General features: G+C 44.7%; 1 protein-coding gene across 2 annotated transcripts in view; it reads left to right on the plus strand.

The window, feature by feature from the left end:
- Positions 1 to 780: 780 nt before the first annotated feature.
- The window catches only part of BCL2 (BCL2 apoptosis regulator), a 95,985-nt gene continuing 72,962 nt past the window's right edge, over positions 781 to 23,803 (plus strand). Inside the window, exons 1-3 of one of the 2 annotated variants that reach the window (XM_083873372.1) lie at positions 781 to 892; positions 1,050 to 1,121; positions 1,490 to 2,036. In XM_083873372.1, the coding sequence (XP_083729498.1) occupies positions 1,102 to 1,121; positions 1,490 to 2,036 (567 nt within the window). In that variant the 5' untranslated portion in view covers positions 781 to 892; positions 1,050 to 1,101. Of the gene's footprint in view, positions 893 to 1,049; positions 2,037 to 23,803 lie in introns of both variants that reach the window. The other variant, XM_083873371.1, reaches the window with a different exon arrangement.

Raw genomic sequence — 23,803 nt, forward strand, 5'->3', positions numbered from 1 at the left:
GCCGCCGGGAGAGCTCCCCGCCCGCGCCCGCCGCCGCTCGGAGCCGCCGCCGCCGCCCGGAGCCGCCGCCGGCAGCAGCAGCAGCAGCAGCAGCAGCGCGGAGCCCGCAGGAGCCGCCGGGGCCGGCGCGGTGCGCGGGGAGCGCGGGCGGGCGGGCGGGCGGGCGGGCGGGGGGCAGCGGCCGCGTCCCCATCGGCACCGGTCACACCGCACACACCGCGCCCCTCCGCGCCAGCGCCGGCGGCTCGTCCTCCGCCGGTACAAAGCTGCTTGGGAAATGGCAGCAGTCAAAAGCAATTCTCCTTCTTTATTTTTATTTTCGTTTTTTTAATTAATTTTTTTTTGCGCTCTTTCTTGTGAAAAAGAATTAATTTCCTAAATACATACGATTTTTTTTTCTTTAATTTTTAAATTTTTTTTTTTTTTTTTTTTTTTTTTTTTTTTTTTTTTTTTTTTGGTGTGTGCGTGCGTGTGTGTGGAAGCACCGGGTTCCTGCGATCGGTGTCTGAATGAAACTACGTAAATGCCTATGTCTGTACGTTGCACTGGAGGGAAAAACAGAGCACTTCTGCGAGAGCTTGGATTCAAATGTGGTTCATCTGGTCTCCAGGATTTTCCGTCTCTTTGGGGTTGTTCGCCTTCCCGGGCTGCGAGGCGGGATTTTCTGAGCTTTGACACATCTTTGGAGATGTCTGTTAAACAGGAGTCTGGGAAAAAACATTCGAAATCGTAGAAATATTTTTTTTTTTTCGCCCCTTTCCCATCCCCTTGGTGACTTGAAGCATCAAAGCGACCAGAACTTAACGCTTCTGAAGACTTGTGATGTTTGGATTTTATTGTTGCTATTTTTCTTTTAGAGGAAACTTGACAGAGGAACATATTTATAGTCCAAGTAAGTACTTTACAGAGGAAATTTAGTTTGTGTAACTTAACAAAAAAAACCCCAAAAAAACCCAAAACCTAGTGTTGAGGTTTCTAGCATAAAGTGCGTTGGATTAACGTCCATCCAAGGCTGCTTAGCAAATCGTGTTGAATTGCATTTTTTACAGTGCGCGTTCGTCAGCTCCTTCGTGTCCGTGGTAGTCCAGCACCTAGGGGAAAATGCACCTGATTTTGAGTCGGTATAATATTTTTTAAGATGTATTTCAACACCGAGGAGGAAACGGTCCTAAAGTAAATTTATAATAAGTAATAAATGTGCACCTGGAAGTAAAGTATTTACAGCATTTAAACCCCTATTTATGCCGTGCATCTCAAACCAAGGAGGAATCACTGAGAAGACAAAAGTACCTCCGACACCCCGAGAACTCCCCCACACCAGCATGAATGAAACCGTGCCCAATACGATAACTGGATTATAATTTTTTGGTGTTATTAATTTTATTATTATTGGCTGCTTTACTTTTTTGGGTTCATCCTGCTCCTCTTCTTCCTCTCTCCCTTCCTGTTGCTGCTTCCTCTTGGGAATTATGGCTCACCCGGGGAGAAGAGGCTACGATAACCGGGAGATAGTGCTGAAGTACATCCACTATAAACTCTCGCAGAGGGGATACGACTGGGCTGCCGGCGAGGACAGGGCACCCCTGCCTCCAGGTCTCTCTGTTCCTGCTGCTGCTGGGACTTCCTCTGATCACACTGGGCCGGTGTCTCCGCACCCCGAGCCCCCCGGCTCGGCTGCTGCTAGCCAGGTGCCCCCGGCCGAGGGGCTGCGCCCCGCACCCCAGGTCGTGCACCTCGTCCTGCGCCAGGCGGGGGACGAGTTCTCCCGACGCTACCAGAGGGACTTTGCCCAAATGTCTGGCCAGCTGCACCTGACTCCCTTCACGGCCAGGAGCCGCTTCGTGGCCGTGGTGGAAGAGCTCTTCCGAGATGGGGTTAACTGGGGCAGAATTGTGGCCTTCTTCGAGTTTGGCGGTGTCATGTGTGTGGAGAGCGTCAACCGGGAGATGTCCCCCCTCGTGGACAGCATCGCTGCCTGGATGACTGAGTACCTGAACCGGCACCTGCACAACTGGATCCAGGACAACGGAGGCTGGGTAAGTCCCCCGATTGCTTGTTTCCTCTCCCAGTTCTGACCCATGACTGGTGGGACCCCGGGTTGGGCAGTGCCCAGGAGATCACACTCATGGGAGCGGAAGGGGGTGTCTGCACCGGGATGTGCCAAAGCAGTGCAGGCCTTTTGCCAGATGTCACGTTTCACCTCGATGCAGGCTTTGGTGGAGTGGTTTGAGGTGGGGGGAACAGCTACAGCTCATGAGCGAAAGGGATGAGCGAGGCACTGTCTTCATCAGTGGTCTCCACTTTCCTGTGGTCTCCACTTCTCCTGTCCACGCTTGCCTGTTGGCAGAACCAAGGCAGGTTCCTAGCCAAGGCAGGAAGAGGGGGCGGCAGAGATGCCCATCCATCTGCCAGGGAGAAGAGGCACATTGTGGCAAGTCCCGGGCAGTGTCAGGACAGCAGGGACCGCCTCTGTGTGTGTGCATGCAGAACCCTTACCCGTGAGGGCCAATGCCCCAGAGTGATGTGCAACAAACACGGGATCCCGGTGTCACCAGCAAGCAGGTGGTCGTCGGTGACAGTGTCTGCAGCTGTGGTTGTCACTGGAGTGGGGTGTTATGGTGTAAGACATGTTTGGAGTGAAAAATCTTTGTCTTGTGATGAAACAAAGGTTCTGGGAGCCGTGTCGGTGGGATTGTTCTGGAAAATGGGTATTTGTTGTGATCCGATGGGTGGCTGTGTTTTTGGGGTCTCTACCTTTGTCTGGGGTAGGCTTCAGCATCAACTAGAAGGGGAAGATTTCCACATGTGGAAAATGGACAGCTTTTTCACTTGTAGTCAGTCAAAAGCCTTTTCTTTTTCTCTCTCCCCCTCTTTCCAGAATAAGTAACTGCATTGAATTAGAAGAGTATTCCTTTCCTTTTTTCCTTTATTAGTTGATATACTGGAACAAAATGTGCTCCCAGCCACTCTCCCACAAACCAAACCTGATATATATATGTAAAGCTTATGATATTACTGTTTTGAAGGGAGAAATGGCAAAAGTTATACTGAATAAGAAACCTAGGTTGGGAGCTGGCATAACTCACCTGGAAATGGAGGTCAGCTAGGTAGGACACTGGCAATTTCAGGTTCGGTCTCCTGTGAAATACAGGAAGCTGACTCAATTACACAGCACACCTTTAACAGGTGTGTGTAAAAAAATATTGATTACATGTATGTTTCCCAGTTAACATGCTTTTCAAGCCTAGTGTTTGTTAGCAATGAGTCTCTTGGTAAATCAGCATTAGGCTAAATAATGTGCTGCCTGCACTGACCATCTCTGTAAAAAAGTGAAGGTGTTGCCTTCACTGCTGCTGAACCTGCCTGACTAAAGGGGATTCATTCCAGGGATGCAGAGGACATCTGCTGCTGTAGCAGAGTGAGCAAGGCTTTGGGGCCCTTTTCTCAGCAAGAATTCACACTGCACACCTCCCAAAGGAGTGCTGCTGATCCCTGGCTACAAGTCACACTGGAGGCAGGATTATTCCCCTGCTCTCCTCTACTTCCATCAAGAAGAAAAAAATTCAAGATTCATGGGGCCAGAAGGGGGAGCAAAAAATGTGTGTGTGTGTGCATGTGTGTCTGTGTATTATATACAAATACACACACATATACAGACACATGGTTGTGTATATACATACATACACACAGAATGACTCCAGAACTTGGTCGTTGGGACCACACTCAGGAGAGGGAGGTTTATCCCCTGACCCCCTAGATCATGGATCACTACAGAGGGTTTGTTAGTTTTGTGGGGGTCTTTTTTCACAAAACAGATAATTGGAGGGGAAAAAAAAATCTGCAAATGGTTCAGGCTCTTGCAGACCTTGGCTTGTTCGGAGACGAGCAGCTAAAGGGTTAGGGATTTTGTGATTGCACTTCTGGGCTGGGATGCCTAACTTGTGCGTAAGTCCCTCCTCAGGCTGGAAGCCCGTCTGCGGAGCTGGGGCCCTCGGTTCGCTCCAGAGCCAGTGAAGTCATTCTGTTGACTCCAGTGAGCTTTGGATCAAATTGTAAGCGTGCTGGGGATGTATTGTCCTGTGGGTGTATTGTGTAAAGGGAAACATAAATAATGAATAAAACTGAGAATGTGAAAAGACAGGTGTTACCAGGCGTGATTGGCCAGAGGAGGCGAGTGCTGGAGCTGTTGCTCGACAGTTAGAAGTACAAGAAACTCAGACTGTAAACAATGACTGCCTTTAAAAGGAAAGGATACTTCTTATCTATAGCCATTTAATTGTTTATTGAGGATTCCTATCAACAAAAGCTCCAGAATTTGATGCATGTGATACCGTTTACTGTCGCTTGTTATTTGTAATGTACACATGGAAGATGTGCAGAATACTACCTAAAGGTGGCTTTTGCCTGTCCCTGTGGTACATGGCTGGTACCTTCGAGCACTAGCATTATTAAACATGGGCAAAATCTTCTATCTGGTTATAAAGAACAAAAGACTAACATGAAGTTGCAAACACAGCTTTTGGGATCCTCTCCCCAGGCAGAAGAAATCAAGGAGGGTATGGGGCAGTGGATTTTTCTTTTCTTTATTTTTTAAAATCTTTTTCTAGATTTCAGGATCTGTCAGTGTAAAAGGATGCTTTAATATATGTGCTTGGTCTTCAACTTGCCTCTTGCACCATACCCCTGTATGAACCTTATTCATAAATGGCTCTTCCAAAGTAGCCTTGTATGTGGTCATGCTTGCTAGGACTTCAGCACAGCCACCTGCAAGATCTCCCTGTCATGCAGGGTGCTACAACAGGCAGGAGCCCTGGCTGCTGTAGCCTTCTCCTCCTTTATATTTTGGCTCCCTGGTATTTTGTGGAGTGGTCAGTTTATTAGAGGCTGCACAGTACCAGAGAAGAGAGCATCACAGTTAGTCATGAGAGGATGTTTTACACAGCAGGTAACCTGGACAACACTGGCCTTGTGTCTCATGAAGGGGTGGGCCTGTGTTTTAAACTCAGGTCTGAAACTTGGTTGACATGCTTTTCTTACTTGTCTGTTCAGTCTGAATCCATTCTGTAAGTTGGTAGTATGTTTTCAGGATGTGAATTCTTTATATTGCAAGGGAAACAAAGAAGGAAAGTGTACTGAAGGGCAGGGTGGGAGGGGGATATAGCTGGTGGAGTATAAATTTTAGGCACTAGACATCACTGATAATGGTGTCTGGGGTTGTTAATGCCCTTACAATACACAGCCTCATGGGTTTGTTCAAAACTTAGAAAAAGCAACAGATGGGGACTGCATGTAATCTGCATTATTAGCTTGTGGTTCTGGTGGCAAATAAACGGCGCTTTCAAAGATCTTCACTTTGGCCAGGATACCGCAATATTGTACTTTGGCCTGATAACATCTTAATTGTATTAAAAAAGAAAAAAAGAGGAGAACTAGCTCATCTCTGCAATTTTGTGGTACTTAGTATAATGTATGCTTTCTGATTAAAAACTTAATGGCTTCGTTTTGATTTCCAGAGCTGCAGAAGGACTGGCTTGGCAGTGGCCTGTGGCACTTGGCAACTTTTTTTGACATTGACATGGGGAACACTGAAGGGATGCAGTCAGTGTGGGAGAAACAACTGTGTTTGTCTTGCAGTGATGGGTTCCCTCTTTGGGCACTCAACCTAACAGACGTGGGAGCCATGCTTAGCTCTGGGCAGTTTTAGTCCAACATATGGCTTTCTCCCCAAGCCATTCAAGAAAAATAAGAGCACGAGCACTACAGAAGGAGACACAGGCACTGTCATATTTACACAGATATGTACATTTTTGATGTAAAGTAAGCAAAGAAGCCCAGGTGAGAGAAGCAGAAAGAAAATTCAGCCAAGAACGCTTAATTTTAAATTACTATATTTACATTTGAACCAGGAATGCAATGCCCATGTGTTTTCATTTGATTCTGCTCCTTTATTGTGGTTCTTTATATTCTGCTCAAGAGTTAAGGTCGCATGTGGGGAAGGATTTAGGTGTCTGAAGTGGACTTTTGGTGGAACATAAGGGCTTGTATCCTCTGAGTGCCTGCCTAGCCAGAGCAGTGACAGAAGTCCCTGGCTTCTCACTGTTCCTCACCCAAGCTAGTCAGGAGCTGCTTCTGCCATGAGAGAAGGGAGGCACTTTGTGGCTGTGTGGGACACCATTCCCAAGAACCTCCTTGTCCTGAAGCTGGCAGGCACCCTCTGGACCAGCTGCTGTCACTTTGGCGCCATCATCACCTGCAAATGCATCTGAGGAGAAGCCCTCACTTTTCCTGGTGGCTCCTTAGTTTAGGCCTCTCCTGAGCTTTGGCAATGAGACTTTCTCCAGCCTGGCAGTAGTGCATCATCGCATCTCCCCCATCTCAGAAGGTTTACCCTTCCAGATGGCTGCTGATTTTGCTGAGGTGTCTTTCCTTCGGGCAACAGGGCTCCTTCTAATTCTACAGGGGTGAGATTTCATCTGGTGGAGGAGGAAGAGCTAGAGTGTCTTAATTCCTGCAGTCTGATGTGTTTTCTCAGGTGGCTGTCCACAGCCAAATGAATAAATGCTTTTTAGATGAGCAACAAGACCCCAGGTTTCCCTTCTCTTGAGCTGACTGTCGTAATAACAGAGCTTCCTCTTTTATTTTGTGCCTAGTAAATCATTAATTTTCTTTGCTTGGTGGCACACCTTGGAAAGGAAGCTTGGAGGATCGCTGTGCTCTGCAGTGGTCTGTGGCTGTGTCATGAAGTTGAGGCATGGCAGATACATCTGCCTCCAGGACAGAGCTAGAGATCATGGATCAGTGTGGCACAGGGCCCTTCCAGAGCTCCTGTGTGAGGCACTGACCAAAATCCCATCCCTTTTGGGCTCTGTGTTTGTGCTGCTCTGCCAGGCACTCACCTGCACAACACGCTGCTTCTTGTGCAAGTCCCAAGCAAAAGCCTCTTGCTCTATCAGTGCAGGACTTCACCCTGCTTGGAGAGGGATGCCAGGTGCTTTGCCGAGGAGAGCATGGAGCAGAGGCGCTCTGACTTTCTTTGGCGGCGACGTGCGGCCTTGTAACGACTCAATCCCCAGTGGGGCTAACCCCAAGTCACTGTTTGACTGGTAAAAGGAAACTATCTGAAATCCACTCAGTTAAATAAGTGAATTGGCAGTTTCAAGTGTTGCACCTTCTATGTCCTTTGCCAGTCTTTGTGGCTTTGTGGGTTTATAATCGAATTCTCAAAATATTATCAAAATATTTTTCTTTTTGCTGTTGCTGAAGAGCAAGAAATTCGTTCTGTGGAGGATCTGTGCTGAAGCAAGGAGGAGAAGAGCTAGGGCAGAAAGAGAAAATTATTGTGGTTCTCTAGTCCCTTTAATTTATAATAACTTTCTCTGTAACTTGCAAAAACAGTAGGTTGCGTATTTTCTCAGAAGTCTGTTTTATTTCTAGAAAAACAACAAAAAATGTATTGACTGTGACCTTTAAAATTTCAGAACCAGGGGTCTCACTTGTGGAGATGATGTCATTTGCCTTGATCTTGCAAAGAACTGTAAAGTTCAAACAGCAATCCTATTAAAAAGTTTTACTTTACTTTCAATATTGAGAAAGAAGTTTGTTCTGTGCCTGCACTAACACAGGCATCTCCCGAGCTGCTGTGTTAGCTCTGCTGGACAGTAAGGAGCTTAGTTTTTTGAGTATGTAGCTTGAAATTCAGAGTTGGTAATCCATGAAGAAAATCCAGTTGAATTTTTCTGCCGAGGCACAAGCCTTCCTCCGATGGCAAAGCACGGCTCTAGCAGGAGAATCACAAGACCTATGCAATGATGTGTGAAATTGCATGTGGAGCAGAAGCATTTTCCCAGCGGCCAGATCCCAGGGCCTGGGCTTCCTAAGGCAGCACGGGAACTTTGTACTGCATCGCCAGCAGACATTAAGCCCTTGTGCTCGATACAGGTGTCCTGGATGAGAGGGTCATCTCTCTGCAGGTTGGACCTGGCATGGTGGAGGGAGGTGGATGTAGAAACAGGAGTGGCGCTCAGGTGTCGCTCTGAAACCTCTGCTGTGGTTTTGGTCGTGTGGTGGTTTGTGCCCGGCGCCCGGAAAGCCAGCCTTGTGCTCTGCCATCGCCACTGAGGGATGCTGGGCTGGGGCTTGGGGCCAGGGTGGCTGAAGTGGTGGCTCTCTGCTTGCTGGTGCCAGGTGCCAGCAATCGTGCTGTGTCCTTGTCTCCCATCTTGCTCTGTACCCCCTCTCTGAACAGCCCAAAGTCTTTTAGCCCTACGCTGGGGCTCTGGGAAGGCAGTGGCCTCCGGCTTCTGACCTGAGGTCTGGGTAGCCCCAAACTGGGTCAGCAGCCTGGGCAGACATGGAACTAAAAAACAGTGTGAAAGATCTGACTGAATAACGACTATCCTTTTAGCAAGGAGGATTTTTACTTCTTGCCTGATTCATTTCCATCCCTTTAGGTGATCAGGGTTATGGTGAGACATTCTGGTTCTTTGCCTGTTTTTGCTTTTTGCTTCAAGGTGGACCAGCAGTGTTCAGCTTCCTGACTGCCCCCTTCCATCCCTCCTGCTGGCCCTGGGCACTGGCTGCTGGGGAGGGTGCTGGGCTCTGCCACCCAGCCATCAGGAATTGTGTGTTCCAGGTGTGGCTCTGCCCTGCCCACCTCCATCCCTGTTTTATTTTCCTTCACACCCTTGGGAGGGTGGAACCCAGCCCTGTTTGGTTTGTTGGGTTTTTAAAAATAATTTATTTATGAGCACCTCGTGGCTGCCCTCCTGCTGATTTAGTAATAATAATAACAACATTTGTTACTCACTGGCAGCAAAATAATGATTATTTCTAAGGGCAGTACTGGCCTGTTTTGTTTTCCATTTCATATATAATAATAGGATGGATGAAGGTGTGCAATGCCATAAATCTTCTCTTCCCCAGCAGGATAACATCCAGGCCTTCTTGGCAAACATGAATGCTGATGACAGATTTGAGGGATTTTTATTTTACTCTGGCTTTCAGTCTCATTAACAATCTGATGGCCTATTTTTTTTGCCTTTTTTTTTTTTCCTTTTGGCTCCCAAAAGACTATGAAACTAGATAACTTTACCAAGTGCATCTGAAAGTCTGGAATTTATTTTTTGCTATTTTATCTTAATGTTAGTTTGCTGTCATAGTTATTGTATATTGATAGAGTTTGCAAAATTCCCCCTTGCTGGAAAGTTTCTTTCCAGTTTCTGGATTTTACAGTTAATGAGTAAGAAAACAAATCTGATGTTAGAAAGTGTTGCCATTGACTTCAATAGGAACAGGAAGAGGCACTTAATTGGACAATTGTAGTTGTGTTTACTTTGTATATGCAGCAAGAAAAATAAGATCAAATGAAAAAACCACAAGTTTTCAGCTAATAGAGAAAACCAGTCTTTTCTGCAACACATGATTAACCTTTGGAAGTTGTTTTCATGGGAAAGCTGTGAATAGAAGTACTGAGTTGCATTCAGGAAAGGTTTAGATATTTATTTATAAGAGTTAGGAAAACATCTATGCTTCTGTTTGATTCAAATTGCTTGAAAGGGCAGTCATACACCTTAGGGTGAACTTAATATCAGCTGCTGAAATCAGATCACCAGGTGCTGAGGATAGAGCTTTCTCCAGGAATTTCAAAATTATCAATTTCATTGCTTCTCCCCCAGAGCAGCTGGTGCTGGTCAGTGACTGAGGATAATGGGATGGATACGCTGCTGGTCTCATCCATCCAGGGAAAACTTACTCCTGCATGTGTTTTGTTGAGGTAATTGTAAATATACTTGGTGTGTTTCTATAAGAGCACCCTCATTACAGAATTTACTCCTGTGCTGACTGGAGCTTTGCATTGCTGCTTCTCACTTCAAGTTGCATCCTCCTTGTATTTGTCACCGAAGTTCTGCAAAAAGAGCCAGGTGCTGAGTTAGTGGTTTGCCTCGATGATCTTAGAGGTCTTTTCCAAACGAAATGATTCTGTGATTTTGAGTTAGTTGAAAGAAATGGTCTGCATCCTTCAATGCATACATGCTTTTATTGCTATTTTATTTAGGAAGCATTAAAAGAATGATTCCATTTTGTTGATTGAAAAGGCTACTCAGTGGGTTTCAGGGTACTTCAGTGAGTAATTTAAGAATGTGGGCCAGGTACAATCAAAAAGAAAAGGCTTCATTTTACCCCACGTAGTGACGGAAAGGTGCCATCGCGCAGTTGTTTGAGAAGGTAACCAACAGTCAAAACTTAACTTCCTCTTCTTGGCTGTAGTACTGAGTAGATGATAGAAAATGGGGCAAATCACTAATATCTCTCTTTTCCAGTTAACCCATACATGAAATAGGTGTTCTTGCTATACAGCACACAAGGTATGGGGTATTTGTTGTTGCCCATCATGAATTGGGCTGATGGTCTATAATTAAAAAAAAAAGAATGATACAAGGTACAATTTTTAACAAAATGTCCAGTTTAATAATTTGGAGCTTAGAATAAAGCTCAGATCTGTAGCATTACATTTTGTCATTGCTGGAGCTTGCTAGCCTGGGAAAGAGCAAAGTAAGTCAGATTGTGAAACTATCTTGGGTGAGATTTGAGTGGAGAGGAGATAAAGGAAAGAAAAAAGAAGTTAAATGGAAATTAGGCTTAAACTTTTTCAGCTGCACTGTTAGGATATGTTTAGCAATGCTTGTGATGGAAGGAGATGAAAGAGATCTGTTTCAGGTGTCGATTTCTAGTTTTTATATAGGGGAAGGGTGAGTAATGAGAAATGGCAAGTGACAGTATTTGTGTTTTCCTTTTAGTGTCAGCACAGTTCATTGGGTGTTTCAAGAAGAATTTGTCTTTCCTTTTCTATTCCCACTGTACGTAAAAGCTGTCTGTGGCACTTCAGGGAAGGAGTAGTGTAGGTATATCATATGCACCTGTAGGAAGTATCTTTATACGCTTATATTCTTGTGCTTCCATTCATAAGCTTTTTTTTTTTTTTTTTTTTTTTAATGTGAGTAATAATCAAACCTTTTGGCTTAACCATGGGCTTGAAGTTACTCTTAACTGTCTTGCTGAACTGAGGTTTAGAAGACAAAATTCTTGTTGCATGCCTTGGAAAGACTTTCCTGAGTGAAGAGTGCAATCTAGAAAGATGGGATAAGACAGACACCAGGCCAGTGAAATCTATGGGACAGTCCTGTAGCCTGTTTTTGTGATGGAATAACTATTGCAGGCTTTGTCTCTAAAGGAGTGAGCTCCTTTCTTAATATTCTTCACATGTTCAGACTGTGTGCTATAAAATGTAATAGAGGATCCTATTTCTAATCTCTTCTTTTTAATAGAGAAAAATGAGTTAGAAATAAATCAAAGATAAATACACTAGTGAATGAGTTGGCATTAACAGTGACTAGTAAATGAGTTCCATTAGCAGAATAAGGTGGTCAGTGCTGTAGATAGATAAAACCTGTTGAAATTCTCAGGAATGAACTCACAGCTTAAGTAAAAAAGAAGACACTAAAGAAACTGAAGTAAATACTCCTTTGTTCATAACTGAAGCAAATTCTACATTGTGCTCCAAGTGTCTGCAAATTTTTGCCCAAGTCAGACATATCCAAAGCCCCTCTCCTGAAGTGATCTGGCACGTCATATTAAATCACACACTCCAAATATCTAGTCCTCAGTCTGCTGCTGGATGTGCAAGGTCTCAAATACAACTGAGAAGGAATCCTAATGCCTGTGTTATTTCCAGGTTCCAGCTTGACCTGTTCCTTTCTCCGTTTTCCAGATCTGCAGTAATTAGCAGCACTGCTGTGGAGCTTGGCTGAGGGAAAGGCTTTGCTCCTCACGGGGCCAGAGTGCCGCAGCAGGGTGCCCTGACAAGGGAGAAAATGAACCAGTCTCTTGAAATGTCAGGTGGCAATCAAGGCTGCAAGGAAATGAGCCGGCCTGGAGTCTGTTCAGGCTTCTGCAGTAGCTCACAGCTGTCTGCAAAATATCCCTGCAGTAGAAAATCCGTGTATTTGGCTCCAGACCGAATGTGTGGAATCCTTGCCCGTTTGGAGTCAATAGCTATGTTTTTTTTCCATTGTGGGTGCTAGAACTGGTGGTGTCTAGCCTCACACAGCAGTGAGTGTGTGAACAGACCCAGAAAGGGATCAGGAAAGTGTTGTACAGAGCCTTGGTTACAGTGGATGGTTGGGCACAGCTGTGCAATGGTGGAAAACTGGAGCAAGGCTGCCTCAGGCTTTTCCTTGAGAGTGATTTTCAGCCTCCCCAGGCATCCTCACTGTAAGAGGAGCTCATGATGCCACAGACATCCTTCTGACTGAGCCTGTGTGGGACAGGGGTGGTAGTGTCCCACCAGGACCACAGCAGTTTTCTAGAAATTGGTCCTGCTCAGCTTGGCCAGTAAAGCTGTTCTTCAGCCCCAGGGGCAAGCTGGGGAGCCCCCCTGGTGCTGTAGGAGCATGAGAGGGGGGCCCTTCCACTCTGCTCTCAGTCTGAGTGGCACGGCTGGTGGGGAAACCTGCCAAGGCATACCTTTGTACCTTTTTTCATACCTATTGAAGCAGACTGCTTCACAAGGGAATAGTGTATTTATTTTACAAGCAACTGGGTTTTTCTTGCCTTGTTTTTAAAAAAATATTTTATTTTCCCCAATGTGGTGAGAAGGATGCTTATGACATGGTAGTACATCCTGCAGACTGGGACTTCTGTGTGAGTTCAGTGGACTGAAGGAAGAGGCAGCACTGGCACAATTAGGCTGTGTAAACTGGCCTAGGGTTTGTTTTAGAAAACGTGCTTTTTTTTTTTTTTTTTTTTTTTTTTTTTTTTTTTTTTTTTTTTCCCTCTCTCTACTCCCTTCTTTCCCTCCCTGCAGACACAATACATCATTCTTGCAAACACAACTGTTTAACTTTAATAACTGGCCTAGAGCAAAAACTGACAGTGGGAGACGAGCTGTTTGGTTTGCAGTTGCTGACAGCTGGAATAAACTACCTGTTCTTTTGGAAGGGATGGACAGGCGGCTTGTTTGGTTTTCAGGAGACTTTGATCCCTAAAGAAACTCCTCTCAACAAAAGAAATAATGACTGGAACTGTGGCAGTTCCATGTTACTGACTGCTCTTTATATGTAAGGCTCCAAGTTCGATGGGGAAGCCCTTTGTGCAGGTGTCCCTTGTCTCTGTACTTCAGACCTTTCTGCTGAGAGCAACTCCTCATCCTGAAAGGTCACCAGTGCCTTGGGAGAGACCCAGAGTCCTACTAAAGTCAGTTTCCTATGATCAAGGTCTCCATCAGGCTGGTTTGACAGGAGCTCTTCAGAATAGTTAAATGGCTTGGGTTCTCAAAACCCTGCCTTGAAGCAATGAAGGCTGAATGATTAAGTTAGAGATTAAATAATTTTGCAATGAATGGTTCTACCTCTGGCTCCTTAAGAAAGTCAGCCTTCTTACTTTGCCAGTTCTCAGAAGAAAATGGCAAGAGTCCCATTTCCTCTTCTCTTCCCTCAGGGCCTGCCACCCTTTTTATTTTTATTTTTTTCCTCCCAGGGCCATTAGACAACATGCAAATTATCGTTAATAGGGCCAGAACAATACTGCATTCCCAGTGGGATCGTGAGGGTCAAAGCCACCGTGTGCCAGCCCTCAGTGTGATACTAATTTTGGCCATGTCTGCCCCAGGGTTTGGAGGTCAAGTGGAAGGGAGCTGTTGAGCACAAACCCAAGCAGGACCTGCCCCTGCAGCCCCCTGCCCACCACAGGCTCTGGCCAGCCTGTGCTTGGGGCTTCTTTCAACCTCCTAGCAAGGCTGGTGTGCTGCAAGGCACTGGCTCCTTCCTCCACCTCTTCTGCAACCTCACTGAAGGTTCCTCAGAAGGGACAAGTCCTCCCCTGCACAGGGACCTTGCCACCTTGAGCTTCGGTGCAGAGTCTGCAGAGGACAGGGACAGGTTGGGGAAGCTGAGGAGAGGTTACTCTACCCCACATTTCCTTCGTCTGCCAGTCCCTTCCTCCCAGGAACCCTGAGAGTACTCCCATGGAGGAACATGTTGGCAATGAATCTTTCAACATTGGCTTTGGAAACTGCCTGGACTGTGTACCACAGCTCAGAGGGAAAGGAAGGGCAGCTGCCTTCAGGCCTTAGCCTTGGGCTGGGTTCTGTCTATTGCCTTTGCTTTGAAGTCATGGGATTTTGCTGTTGGAAGTGTTGGCAGGGGGATTAGGGCATTTGCAAGACTCCTTTTGTAACACATTTTGCAGGGAAGTGGTTGTAACTATATTTGAAAGTGAGTGTAGGGGACAAAAAAAAAAGTCTGACATCACTGAAGTAAAAGTAGAGAGAATTGGATGTCTCTGTCAAGACTGGGACTGCAAGTTCCTTTTCTCCTACAAGACTTGCTGAGGGATGGTTATGCCTGCTGCAGAGCAGAGGCTGAAATACCCACCTTGGTTGCACTTCGACAAATGGCAAGACCTTAGCATCATGTCTTCAGCCTAGGTTTTGGTGGATGAACGAAATTTAAAAGGAATGCATTAATTTTTATAAAATACTTCCAAGTAATAGTTTGGCTGGGCCTTTTTTTCCCCCCCTTTTCTCTCTTTTTGACCTTGGCAAGGATTCTGTGTGCTCCCCAGTGCTGTGAATTCAGTCGTGCTTACCTTTAGAAGGTAGCAACAGACTTGCTGAAGTCTCTGACTTCCAGGGAAGCAGAATGAGAGGGCTCAAGCAGAAAGTGAAACTCTTTAAAAACACAAATGTAACAGAGCAGCCTTCTTTCATTTTCCAAACTGAGCATAATGCAAAAAGTAAACAGTTGGCACAAATTACTAATACAGGTTTGCCAGGAGGCTGATCAAAAACACACTGAATTCAGCAGTATGTTTTGCACGAAGTTCAGCAGGTTTTTTGCATCAGATTCGTTGCAAGGTAGAGAAGGATATTTTTGAAAGAAAAATGCCATTTGAAAAAATGTGGAAAATTCTCCTGCTCTACCTCCTACATGTTTCTATTGTCAAACAGTCACTGATCTTATTTTAGACTTGACCTTCGTGTTCTTTCCACAGCACACAGGCTGAATGACATGTTATTCAAGTTCTCAGACAATATTATGATATATCTGCTTTTATATTTAGCTGTAACTTTTATTCTCCTTATAAACAAACCCACCTAATGCAACCACCACCTATCCAGGGAAAGTATTTCCATTCCCCTCGGCTTAATCTGTACAAATTTGGCATGAAAACATTCAATAGTTCCATAATAACCTTTGCAACAGGATGCCTGCTGTGCTGACATGCAGGTCTAGAGCGACTTGTACCATGTGCCAGGAAATTGCATTCTTAAGAAAAATCTAGACATAAATTCTGAACAATCAACACTTAAATTTTGAGAAGTCTGGCAGCAAGCTGTTATCTGCCTCATGGGTTTTCACTTTAATGACTTTTTTACTTTCTGAGCACTGCCTCTCTGTGCTTTATACAGACTGTATGCCCCCGGCCCAAGTAAGCTGAGCTTTGGAGAGTGGAGAGAGGAGGCAATTCCCTCTTGTCACTGTTGTGCATTCCAGCACTGCACCTTGACATGGCAGGATGGCTTTTCTTACTAAAAGAAAGCAGAGCTTAGCTGGAAGTTACATAAATGGGCATTTAGCTCTCAGTGGGCATTCACACAGCTGCTGGGCTGCAGTGTAGTTCAGCCTTGCCTTCCCACCTGGCGAGCTGGAAAGAGGATGGAGGATGGGAAGGGATGGAAGTACTATCAGCTCCATCTATCCTAAATCAGCTAGGGGCATCTTTACCCTGGGGCAGAATGGTATGTTGGAGTATGAGGGGACTGAAGACAGGGAAGAAAAGGTTATCCCTGGCTTGAGGTCTCTGAACACTTAATTCTTTTTCACCCATCTCACTGAAAATGGAGCAAGCAAAGTGGAGCAGCATCATACGGATGCCCATCTTCCAGAACTTCTGCCCTGCTGACAGCTTGGACAAAGGCTCCACGATTCTGAAACATTCCCCAAACTTCCATTGTTCCTACTTAAGGGAGCAACAGCATGGCTGGAAGACCTTTATGTGCCTCTCTGCCAAGACCTCCTAGGTGTGCATTGCATGTTACATCAACAAGAAAAGGGTGGTTGTAGATCCCTGAGCTTTGCTGCTAGGAGATTGCAAGAAAAATTGTCAAGACACACACAGCTCCTTAGGAAAGAAAAAACCTGCTGTTTTTTGTGATGAGTTCAGTACAGCAAAGGGCCAATTTAATCAGCCAAATATTAAATGGGGTTCTAGGAGGAGGCAGGGTTGGGGGGGGGGCGTTCCGTGGATATGAACTTGAAGCACAATGAAGGGCTGAAAAACCGTGTGAACTGAACCCCATCAGGAAAGGCTTACTAAAACTTGAGCCAGGAAAAATTACAGAGTTCTATAAATAGCTAAATTGAATGAGTTTGTGTGTGTGGATGCACACATCTATCTATGAGATCATGTGTGTAACAGAAATACAGTAGTACTTCATGTGTCGAGGTTTTTTTAAGTAGTGGAAAATGTTTTAATGATTTTTTCTTTCTTTAATTTTTTCCTAGAGACAGTACATTATGTTCTGTCCTTAGGGCCAAAAACACAAAGTGCCTATTTTCATGAGGAATCCTACAGAAGGAAGAAGGGAAAGTATTATGCAGTGAAGCAAGAGTATAGTAGCCATTCCACAGTGATTACACATCCAAGCAAAGCCTGCACTAGAAAACTCAAAAATATATTAGAAGCGGAAAACAAGATGTGTGAAGTGTTTCCTATTCCCTTCCCACACTTAATGAGAAGCAAGCAAGCAGGGAGGTGATCATGGAGTTTAAAATTTAACCCCTTGTATTTGATAATACTGTATTTCAGTGGCAGGCAGCAAGCGTGTTATGTACACACTAGATTGAGGACTTCCTCTGCTTATTAATTTTGCTCCCTCAGAACTTTCAGTTATTTTCAGTATGTTAAAATAGTCCAGACACAAACCAGAAGTGGCTGGAAGCACTAAATAATGCAGCAGACTTTGAAGAACTAAGGTAGTTTAAATGAATCCCAGCCTGAGTAGCTCCTTAATTGAAGTACAAAACTGTTTTAGTTTTTACACTAATAATTTGTGATTCCAAGTCTGACACCGCCCCCCCCCCCCCCTTACTTTTTAATACCTTTCATTCATCCGGTGGTGGTCAAATGATGAATGGAATCAGTCTTCTGGGAAAAAAAGAGCACTTTTCCATACAGAATTCAAACTAATTAAAGAATCTGTGCAGTTGTTCAATTTGATTGAAGAGCAAAACACAATCTGGAGTGGTAATGCCCTCATACCATGAGGGAATCAACTTTGTATTCGAGTCCCCTTTGCCGGCTTGTTTAATCGTTTATGATAACATCAGTAGCTTGGTAAATGATGTAATGGGAGTTAAATCAGGATGACCAACATAAACATCTGTCAGTGCATGTGAACATTTGATGTATGACCCCAGGGCCCAGCGCAGCAGTCAGTATCTTGGCAAGCAGTCCTTGGACATCCGCGTCAGTCGAGGTTTCAGGATCGCACGCCGCCGAGGATCCGTGTCCTGTGCTCCGTGCCGGTGACGGGGTATGTGATCTGGCTGCTGGGTGTCGGGTGTAGCACTTGGCAGCAGGTCCCCTCCTCGCTGTGGGCACAGCTCACCCCAGTGCCGAGGGTCAGGCCAAGCCATCAGTGAGACTTTGCTGGCACTTGGTGTTGGGCAGGCTCGTGCTGGTCCTCTGAATGCAGGGGGGTTTTACAGAGGTAACCAAGGTTGGTCTGAGTAGCCATGTTGTTTGAGATTCACAGTCCAGTTTGCACCCAAAATAATCAGCCTTAGTGTTTTGTGAACATAATTTCAGACGAATGATTTCCCAGGCTTGGATTATGCTGGTGTTATTTTCATTCAAAATCATCTTGTCATCATGTTCTTGCATAGATTTGTAATTTTCTGAAAGCAAGCTGGCTGGTATGTTCATGCTGCTCGTAAATCTTTTTTTTTTAAAACTTTTTTCATTTTAATGGAAGTCATGTGGGAAGCTAAAAGTATCTAATACAGGCAAACATGTAAGTTACTGGATGTGTTTGCCGTCCCCAGAAATGGACAGAAAGGATGTGAAAAAAAAAATGTGTTACAGAGGAAGCGCAGAGCTAAGGAAACTCTGCCTGTTATATTTTTGATTAAATTGGAAGGCAAAGGTCTTTCTTGCAGAGGTAACACAGGTGAGAAATGCCACAATGAAGAGTACAGGGGGGTGGGGTGCTTGTGGCTCCTTGGTCATCAATGAGCCTCAGTGTAAGCAAACATGAAACCATGGTTGGTCCCATGTGCCTACTTTGAGAGCAGCTTTGCTTTAACATGTGGAGATAGGGGAAAACTCTTCCCATTTATGCTGCATCCTTGCTGTTATAAAAGTGGTTGCTTTCACACAAAAATTAGTCATATTTAGCTCCATTTTAATTCCTTCAAGGTACTGCATGCTTGTAATTGACTTCAAGAAGAGCCTTTTATCAGTCAAGAGTAGGTATATGAAGTTGCAGAATGTAGCCTTCCTATTGCCACGAGTTTTCAAAAGAGAGCTGGCAGCACCTCTTGTTTTTTCTTATGGATATAATATATAGAATCTGTTGGCAAAGAGAAGGAGTAAGTTATATATTCTGTAGTTTTTAGTATTTTTTTTTAGATGAAGTGCAAGCCATTCAGGAATGCAACTTAAGCTCAGTTACTTCAAAATAAAGCCATAGAAATAAATATAATTGCAAGCTAAAATATTTTGTCTCTTTAAAGAGGCACTGCCAGCTTTAAAAATGATCATAATTAGCTGGATATGTTAAAATTAAAAGTGCCAGAACACCACACAGTTATTCTAAATGAGAAGGAAGACTGGAAGAAGAAACCACCCCTCCTTGCCAGCAGTTGTACACACATGCACCACACATGCCCAATTTGGTTTTTACAAAGTATGCTGTCAAGTGAATACTGTCATGTTCCCTGTTTAATCAGTTTCCTGTTTTATTTGTGCGCTGTTGTATATAAAAGGAAATCTGCTTGTAAAGTCAGGCTGTTTAATAATTCATTCAAAAATGATTAGAGTTCAAGGAGAAAGTTGTTCCTTTAAATGACTGAACCAAACAGGAAAAAAACACGGGTAACAAGAGGTTGAAAGTCACTTCTCCCAGGATTATGTATGGTATATTTAAATTCCATGTTCAGATCTAGACATTTGGCTTAAAGTAGAATGTCAGTAGTTATCATCTTTATTTGGGTCCTCCTTTATTCCCCTTTTGGGTAAATTTTGTTTGTTCTGGTTCTTCAAAGGTGCTTTCTTAGGCAGTAAGATAAGAAAGATGATTCTTTTCCTTTGGTCTTTACATGTACTGTGTCTTCCCCAAACAGGCTGAAAAATCCCGGTTGGAATTATTTTTGCCAGCGGTAGTTTTCATCTTCTCTTCAGACTGTGCTCTACAAAGTAACGCAGTACCCATCCCTGGGAAATGTCCCCACTTTGGAGCTGGGTGCTGGGCTGGCAGGGGTGGGGTAGGAGTGGCAGTGAAGGAGCTGGTGGGTGGGGTGGCAGGGCTCAGGGCTGGCCGGGCTTCAGCCCTTGGGGTGATTGCGCCTGTGCCCTGGGAAAGGGCTTGCAGTGGGATTTTTGTTCAATGTTTTCCCTCCTTGTGCAACAAAACAACTACCAAGGGCCTGGATTCAACAATGTGTTTAGACCAGAAACTTCTCTTTGAAATCCCTGTCAGCACTTTCCCAACATTAGCTGAGGCAAAGAAACAACAGAGCATGGGGACACTGAAGCAGAGATGAGAGCCTGTGCATTGTACTGACTTCGACCTCCAGAACTACCCACGTGGCCCCAGAAAGCATCTTTCTATTAATGGGAATATTTCCTTCAACTGCTTTGCTTTCCAGAAGCAGCCTAACCAGCTGTGACCCGCACTTGCAGTATTTGCTGGGGGCTGTTTCCCTGAGTGCTCCTCAGAGCTTGCATGGTGAGACACAAACCTTTCCAATCAAGAGAGGCTCAGCTGGGGTGGTCTGCACTTCCCCCATGCAAGTCTAGTCTGTTTGCATGTGATTAGCATGGGCACCATCCTGGGGGATGCTGCTGTGCCTTGCACTTGGATTCTTGTCCTCCTGAAGCCACTCTAGAGGGAATGGAGCAGTGGCATCCAAGTCACTCGAGTGTGATGATCCCACTTAAATGTGACTGAAGGCCAAAAGGTGATAAAGATGTGAAGAGGAAGAGAGATAGCACTTGTCAGATAGCACTCTGGTCAGCAGAGCAAAGGATATTTATAGGTCAATGTCACACGTATGGTCAGGAACACTTTGGGCACGGAAATGCATCATCTAATTTCTTGAGCCAGAACAGCCTTTATCCATGCCCCTGGTATCACATAAGATGGTTCAAGTCTCAGCTTTAGATGTCTCAGCATGGGAAGGAGTTTGGTACGTTCCAGCAGTGTCATTGGGATGTATCCACCTTGTTGTAAGTGACAAAAGGACCCTGGACCTAGTGGTGTCTTGGAGGAATGGGCAAGTGGCAGCTGGCCGTGGCCTGCAGGCAGATAACCAGTTTGATGCTAGGTACGGTACCAGCAGATGGTGCTGAAGAATGGATAGCACAGTTCCCAGATTTTGCAAGGACCCATTAAGACTTCTTGTGGCATTTTGGGAGCTCCTTGCACACCGGCCTTTGTGTGGAGGTGGTATTGTCTGCTGAGTGCAACCTGGGCCTTGAGCTCTGAGCCAAACAGGTTATTGAGTATATCACAGCTTTGGTTTCTCGTGCTGCACTAAAGATGTTGCGTGTTTCAGAATTGTGCATGTCACCACTATGGCGCTTCCTCTACCAAGCATGCCCTGAAACTGCTTATTCACTAGTGGTAAACAGTGTTATTTAGCAGCTTACCCAAACACCCAACAGCTGCTCATTTTCATCGAAAGGCCAATGGTTGTTGCCCTCCCGCTATTGCCTCTGCACTCTTCTGCACTCATGCTCTTGCCTCAGAAGATCTGCAGTCCTTGTGGGCATTGTCCCAGTCCCAGCAGGCTCTCACTTGACCTTGGTACAATTTGAGTCAGAGTCGAATCCATCTTTTTTCACCCCGGGTGGTGTCCTACTTGTTACAGATCAGAAATGCTGGAGTTCATAACTGGGTAGGTCATTGCTAGAATGTTTTCCATTTGAAGTAGGAAACTGTCTGAATGAGGGGAGAAAAAGTAGAATTTGAGATTGTTTCATGAAAAATAGATTCTGTATTTTACAAGTTTAATTATGACTGATTTTCCAGTTTTAGCTTTATATGCTTTTAATGTTGAGTCTAAATTAGGCCACAGGAAAAGGATGGTCTATCTTCAAAGAAACATTTAAGCTGATTGTGTTCTTCAGATTCACGGAAAACAGCTGTGGGTGTAGCATTAGCTCTTGAGTTCTCTTCCATGCTAGCACACAAGATGCGGATGCAAGATGGATACTTCTGCTGTGTGGGAGGTTTGGAGGAGAGGCTCAATAAAACTGGTTGGCAAAATTACCACCAGAGCTGTAGAGCTGTAGGACCTTTTAGAGTATGGAAGCCAGGGGAAGTGGACAAGAGGAAAGGCATCCCACATCCTCCTCATGCAACTATGAAGCGTCTGATTTTCATGGGCAGAGACCACATTGCATAGATGGATGAATACATTCTTTTTCATCGCTTCCTGCCTGTTAAGAAAAGTTTCTTTGACTACATAATTATCATTGCTTTGATTGAAATGCAACCCTGTACGTACATATACATTTATATACACACACACACACACCCCACCACAGGTGGAAGGTGATACCACAGGGAGGTCTCCCTTGGAAAACACGTGGTGATTCTGCCAGCAGAGACTCTGATCTTTTAAGATTTTGTAGTGACTGTTCCAATTTCTTAACAGCTTTTTATGTAGCTCATCCAGGAGTGTTAACCTCCACTGTTCATATTTGTAGTGATCTGTGCATAGGTGACTAACATTTCTCACTAGTCTATAGCTTGACATTTTTGATGACGCAGATGTCCCCTGATTTCTCTACTCATGTGTTATTCAGAAATAGTATGGAAGAGAGCTGCTCCAGAACAAGTCCATGAACCAGTAGTCTTTTTCTTTTTGAAAGAGGCCACATTGCTTCTCAACAGTCTTTCAGGTATTGCAGCACTGGTTTTGGCCGAAGAGGAACAGAGAACTCTTACTGCAGAGCAAAGAGTGGTAACTCGTGGAAGAATTCATAAATAGCTGCTCTTCAGTAATCCCACATGAAGCTGGGCTCTGTTCTTTCAGTGGACTCTGTAGAAATGCTGCAGGGCTTGGTTTAGGCCTGCTGAAGACCTGTCCTCACCATTTATGTTATGTAGTGGTTGTCTGAATGGTGACTTCTGAAGCACCTAGCTTGGCAGGCAAACTGAACAAGCTCTGTTTAAATAACCACGCAGGTACGGAAGGCTAGCTGACGTTTGGAATTGTCAGCAAATGATGTTGAATAGATATTTTCAGAAAAATTGTTGTATGTTTCCACTTCTTCAAAGCACAAATTCAAGGATGAGGATGGTTTGAGAATATTAAAAGTGCAGGGGTACAAGTGCTCATTTGTGAGGTGCTGGAATTTTGTTTGGGCAGGCAGCTATTTGCTGCTTTGCCAGTGGTAATAGAAGGAATAGCTGGGCCTTGCAAAAACATGTGTTTCTCTTCTTTTGAGAAGCTCCAGCTCTTTCAGCAAATACAAAAAAAAAAAATTGGAAAACATCTTAATTGTTTTGGTATTATGGGTTTCATCAGCACCTGGAAGAGGAGTGCAGTTCATAATTTAAAACCTTTCCAGTCTCTCTTCCAGCACATGATGGTTGGTGTTTCTGAGAGGCTCTCTTCACGTGGATGTCTGTACAGGACCTGCAGCCCATTTGCTTGTTTTAAAGCTGAAAAATAAAAGTACTTTTGAGTGATATTCACTCTTCCTAATTTTCATAATATGTTGCCTCTGGGCAGGCTGCAATGCCTTTGCATAGAGGACTGGGGCTATGGGAGAGTAACTGCTGAGCCTCCCCAAAGCTCAGCCTCCCCAGAGCTGCTTGCCCTGGCCCTGAGCTGCAGCAATGATCAGGCCTTGTGGGCTGCAGTTCTGCCCCAAAAGCCAAGAGTTTTTATGTGATTTTTTTCTGCAGCAAATGACAGTATTTCAGTCCTTTGAATTACTCTTTGTCTCTTTGGACTTGCAAGTTACTGAGACGTAGGAAGCTTTCTTGTTTATTGTTGCCTCTCTCACTTTCACATGACTTTTTATTGAAGACCCAAGCACTTCTTCAGCAAAGTGTTAGATTCAACATTCTTTTTAAATTAAATGTGCTGAGGTGACCTAATCAGATGGTAGCTGGTTGACCACAGAAATGGGAACTATGATACTGTGTAATCTAGTTTAACGTTAATTCACTCTGTGACCTTAGGCAAACAGCTTAGTTGCTGCAAAATGGGAATGATAATTCCTTTTAAATGTTGACAGAAAGTTGAGTAAATAAGCAAGTTCTACTCTCTGTGGGTCAGGCAGTCTTATCCTCAGAGAGACTTCAGAACTTCCATTATTTCAGATTACTTTGGAGTTAAGGGGTGTAGCACAGGCGTCTGGATCACTGAGGACTAACTATGCTTACCAATACTGATCCCCATACCTCAGCTTTGTTATGTGTCTGTGATTCAGGATGGAGTGAGGAATTTGTGGTGGTTGGGCTGGGTAATCATGGGGGTCTTTTCCAACCTGTGATTCCATAACT

The sequence above is a fragment of the Zosterops lateralis genome, assembly GCF_965231275.1.
Source record: "Zosterops lateralis genome assembly, chromosome: 1".
NCBI lineage: Eukaryota > Metazoa > Chordata > Aves > Passeriformes > Zosteropidae > Zosterops > Zosterops lateralis.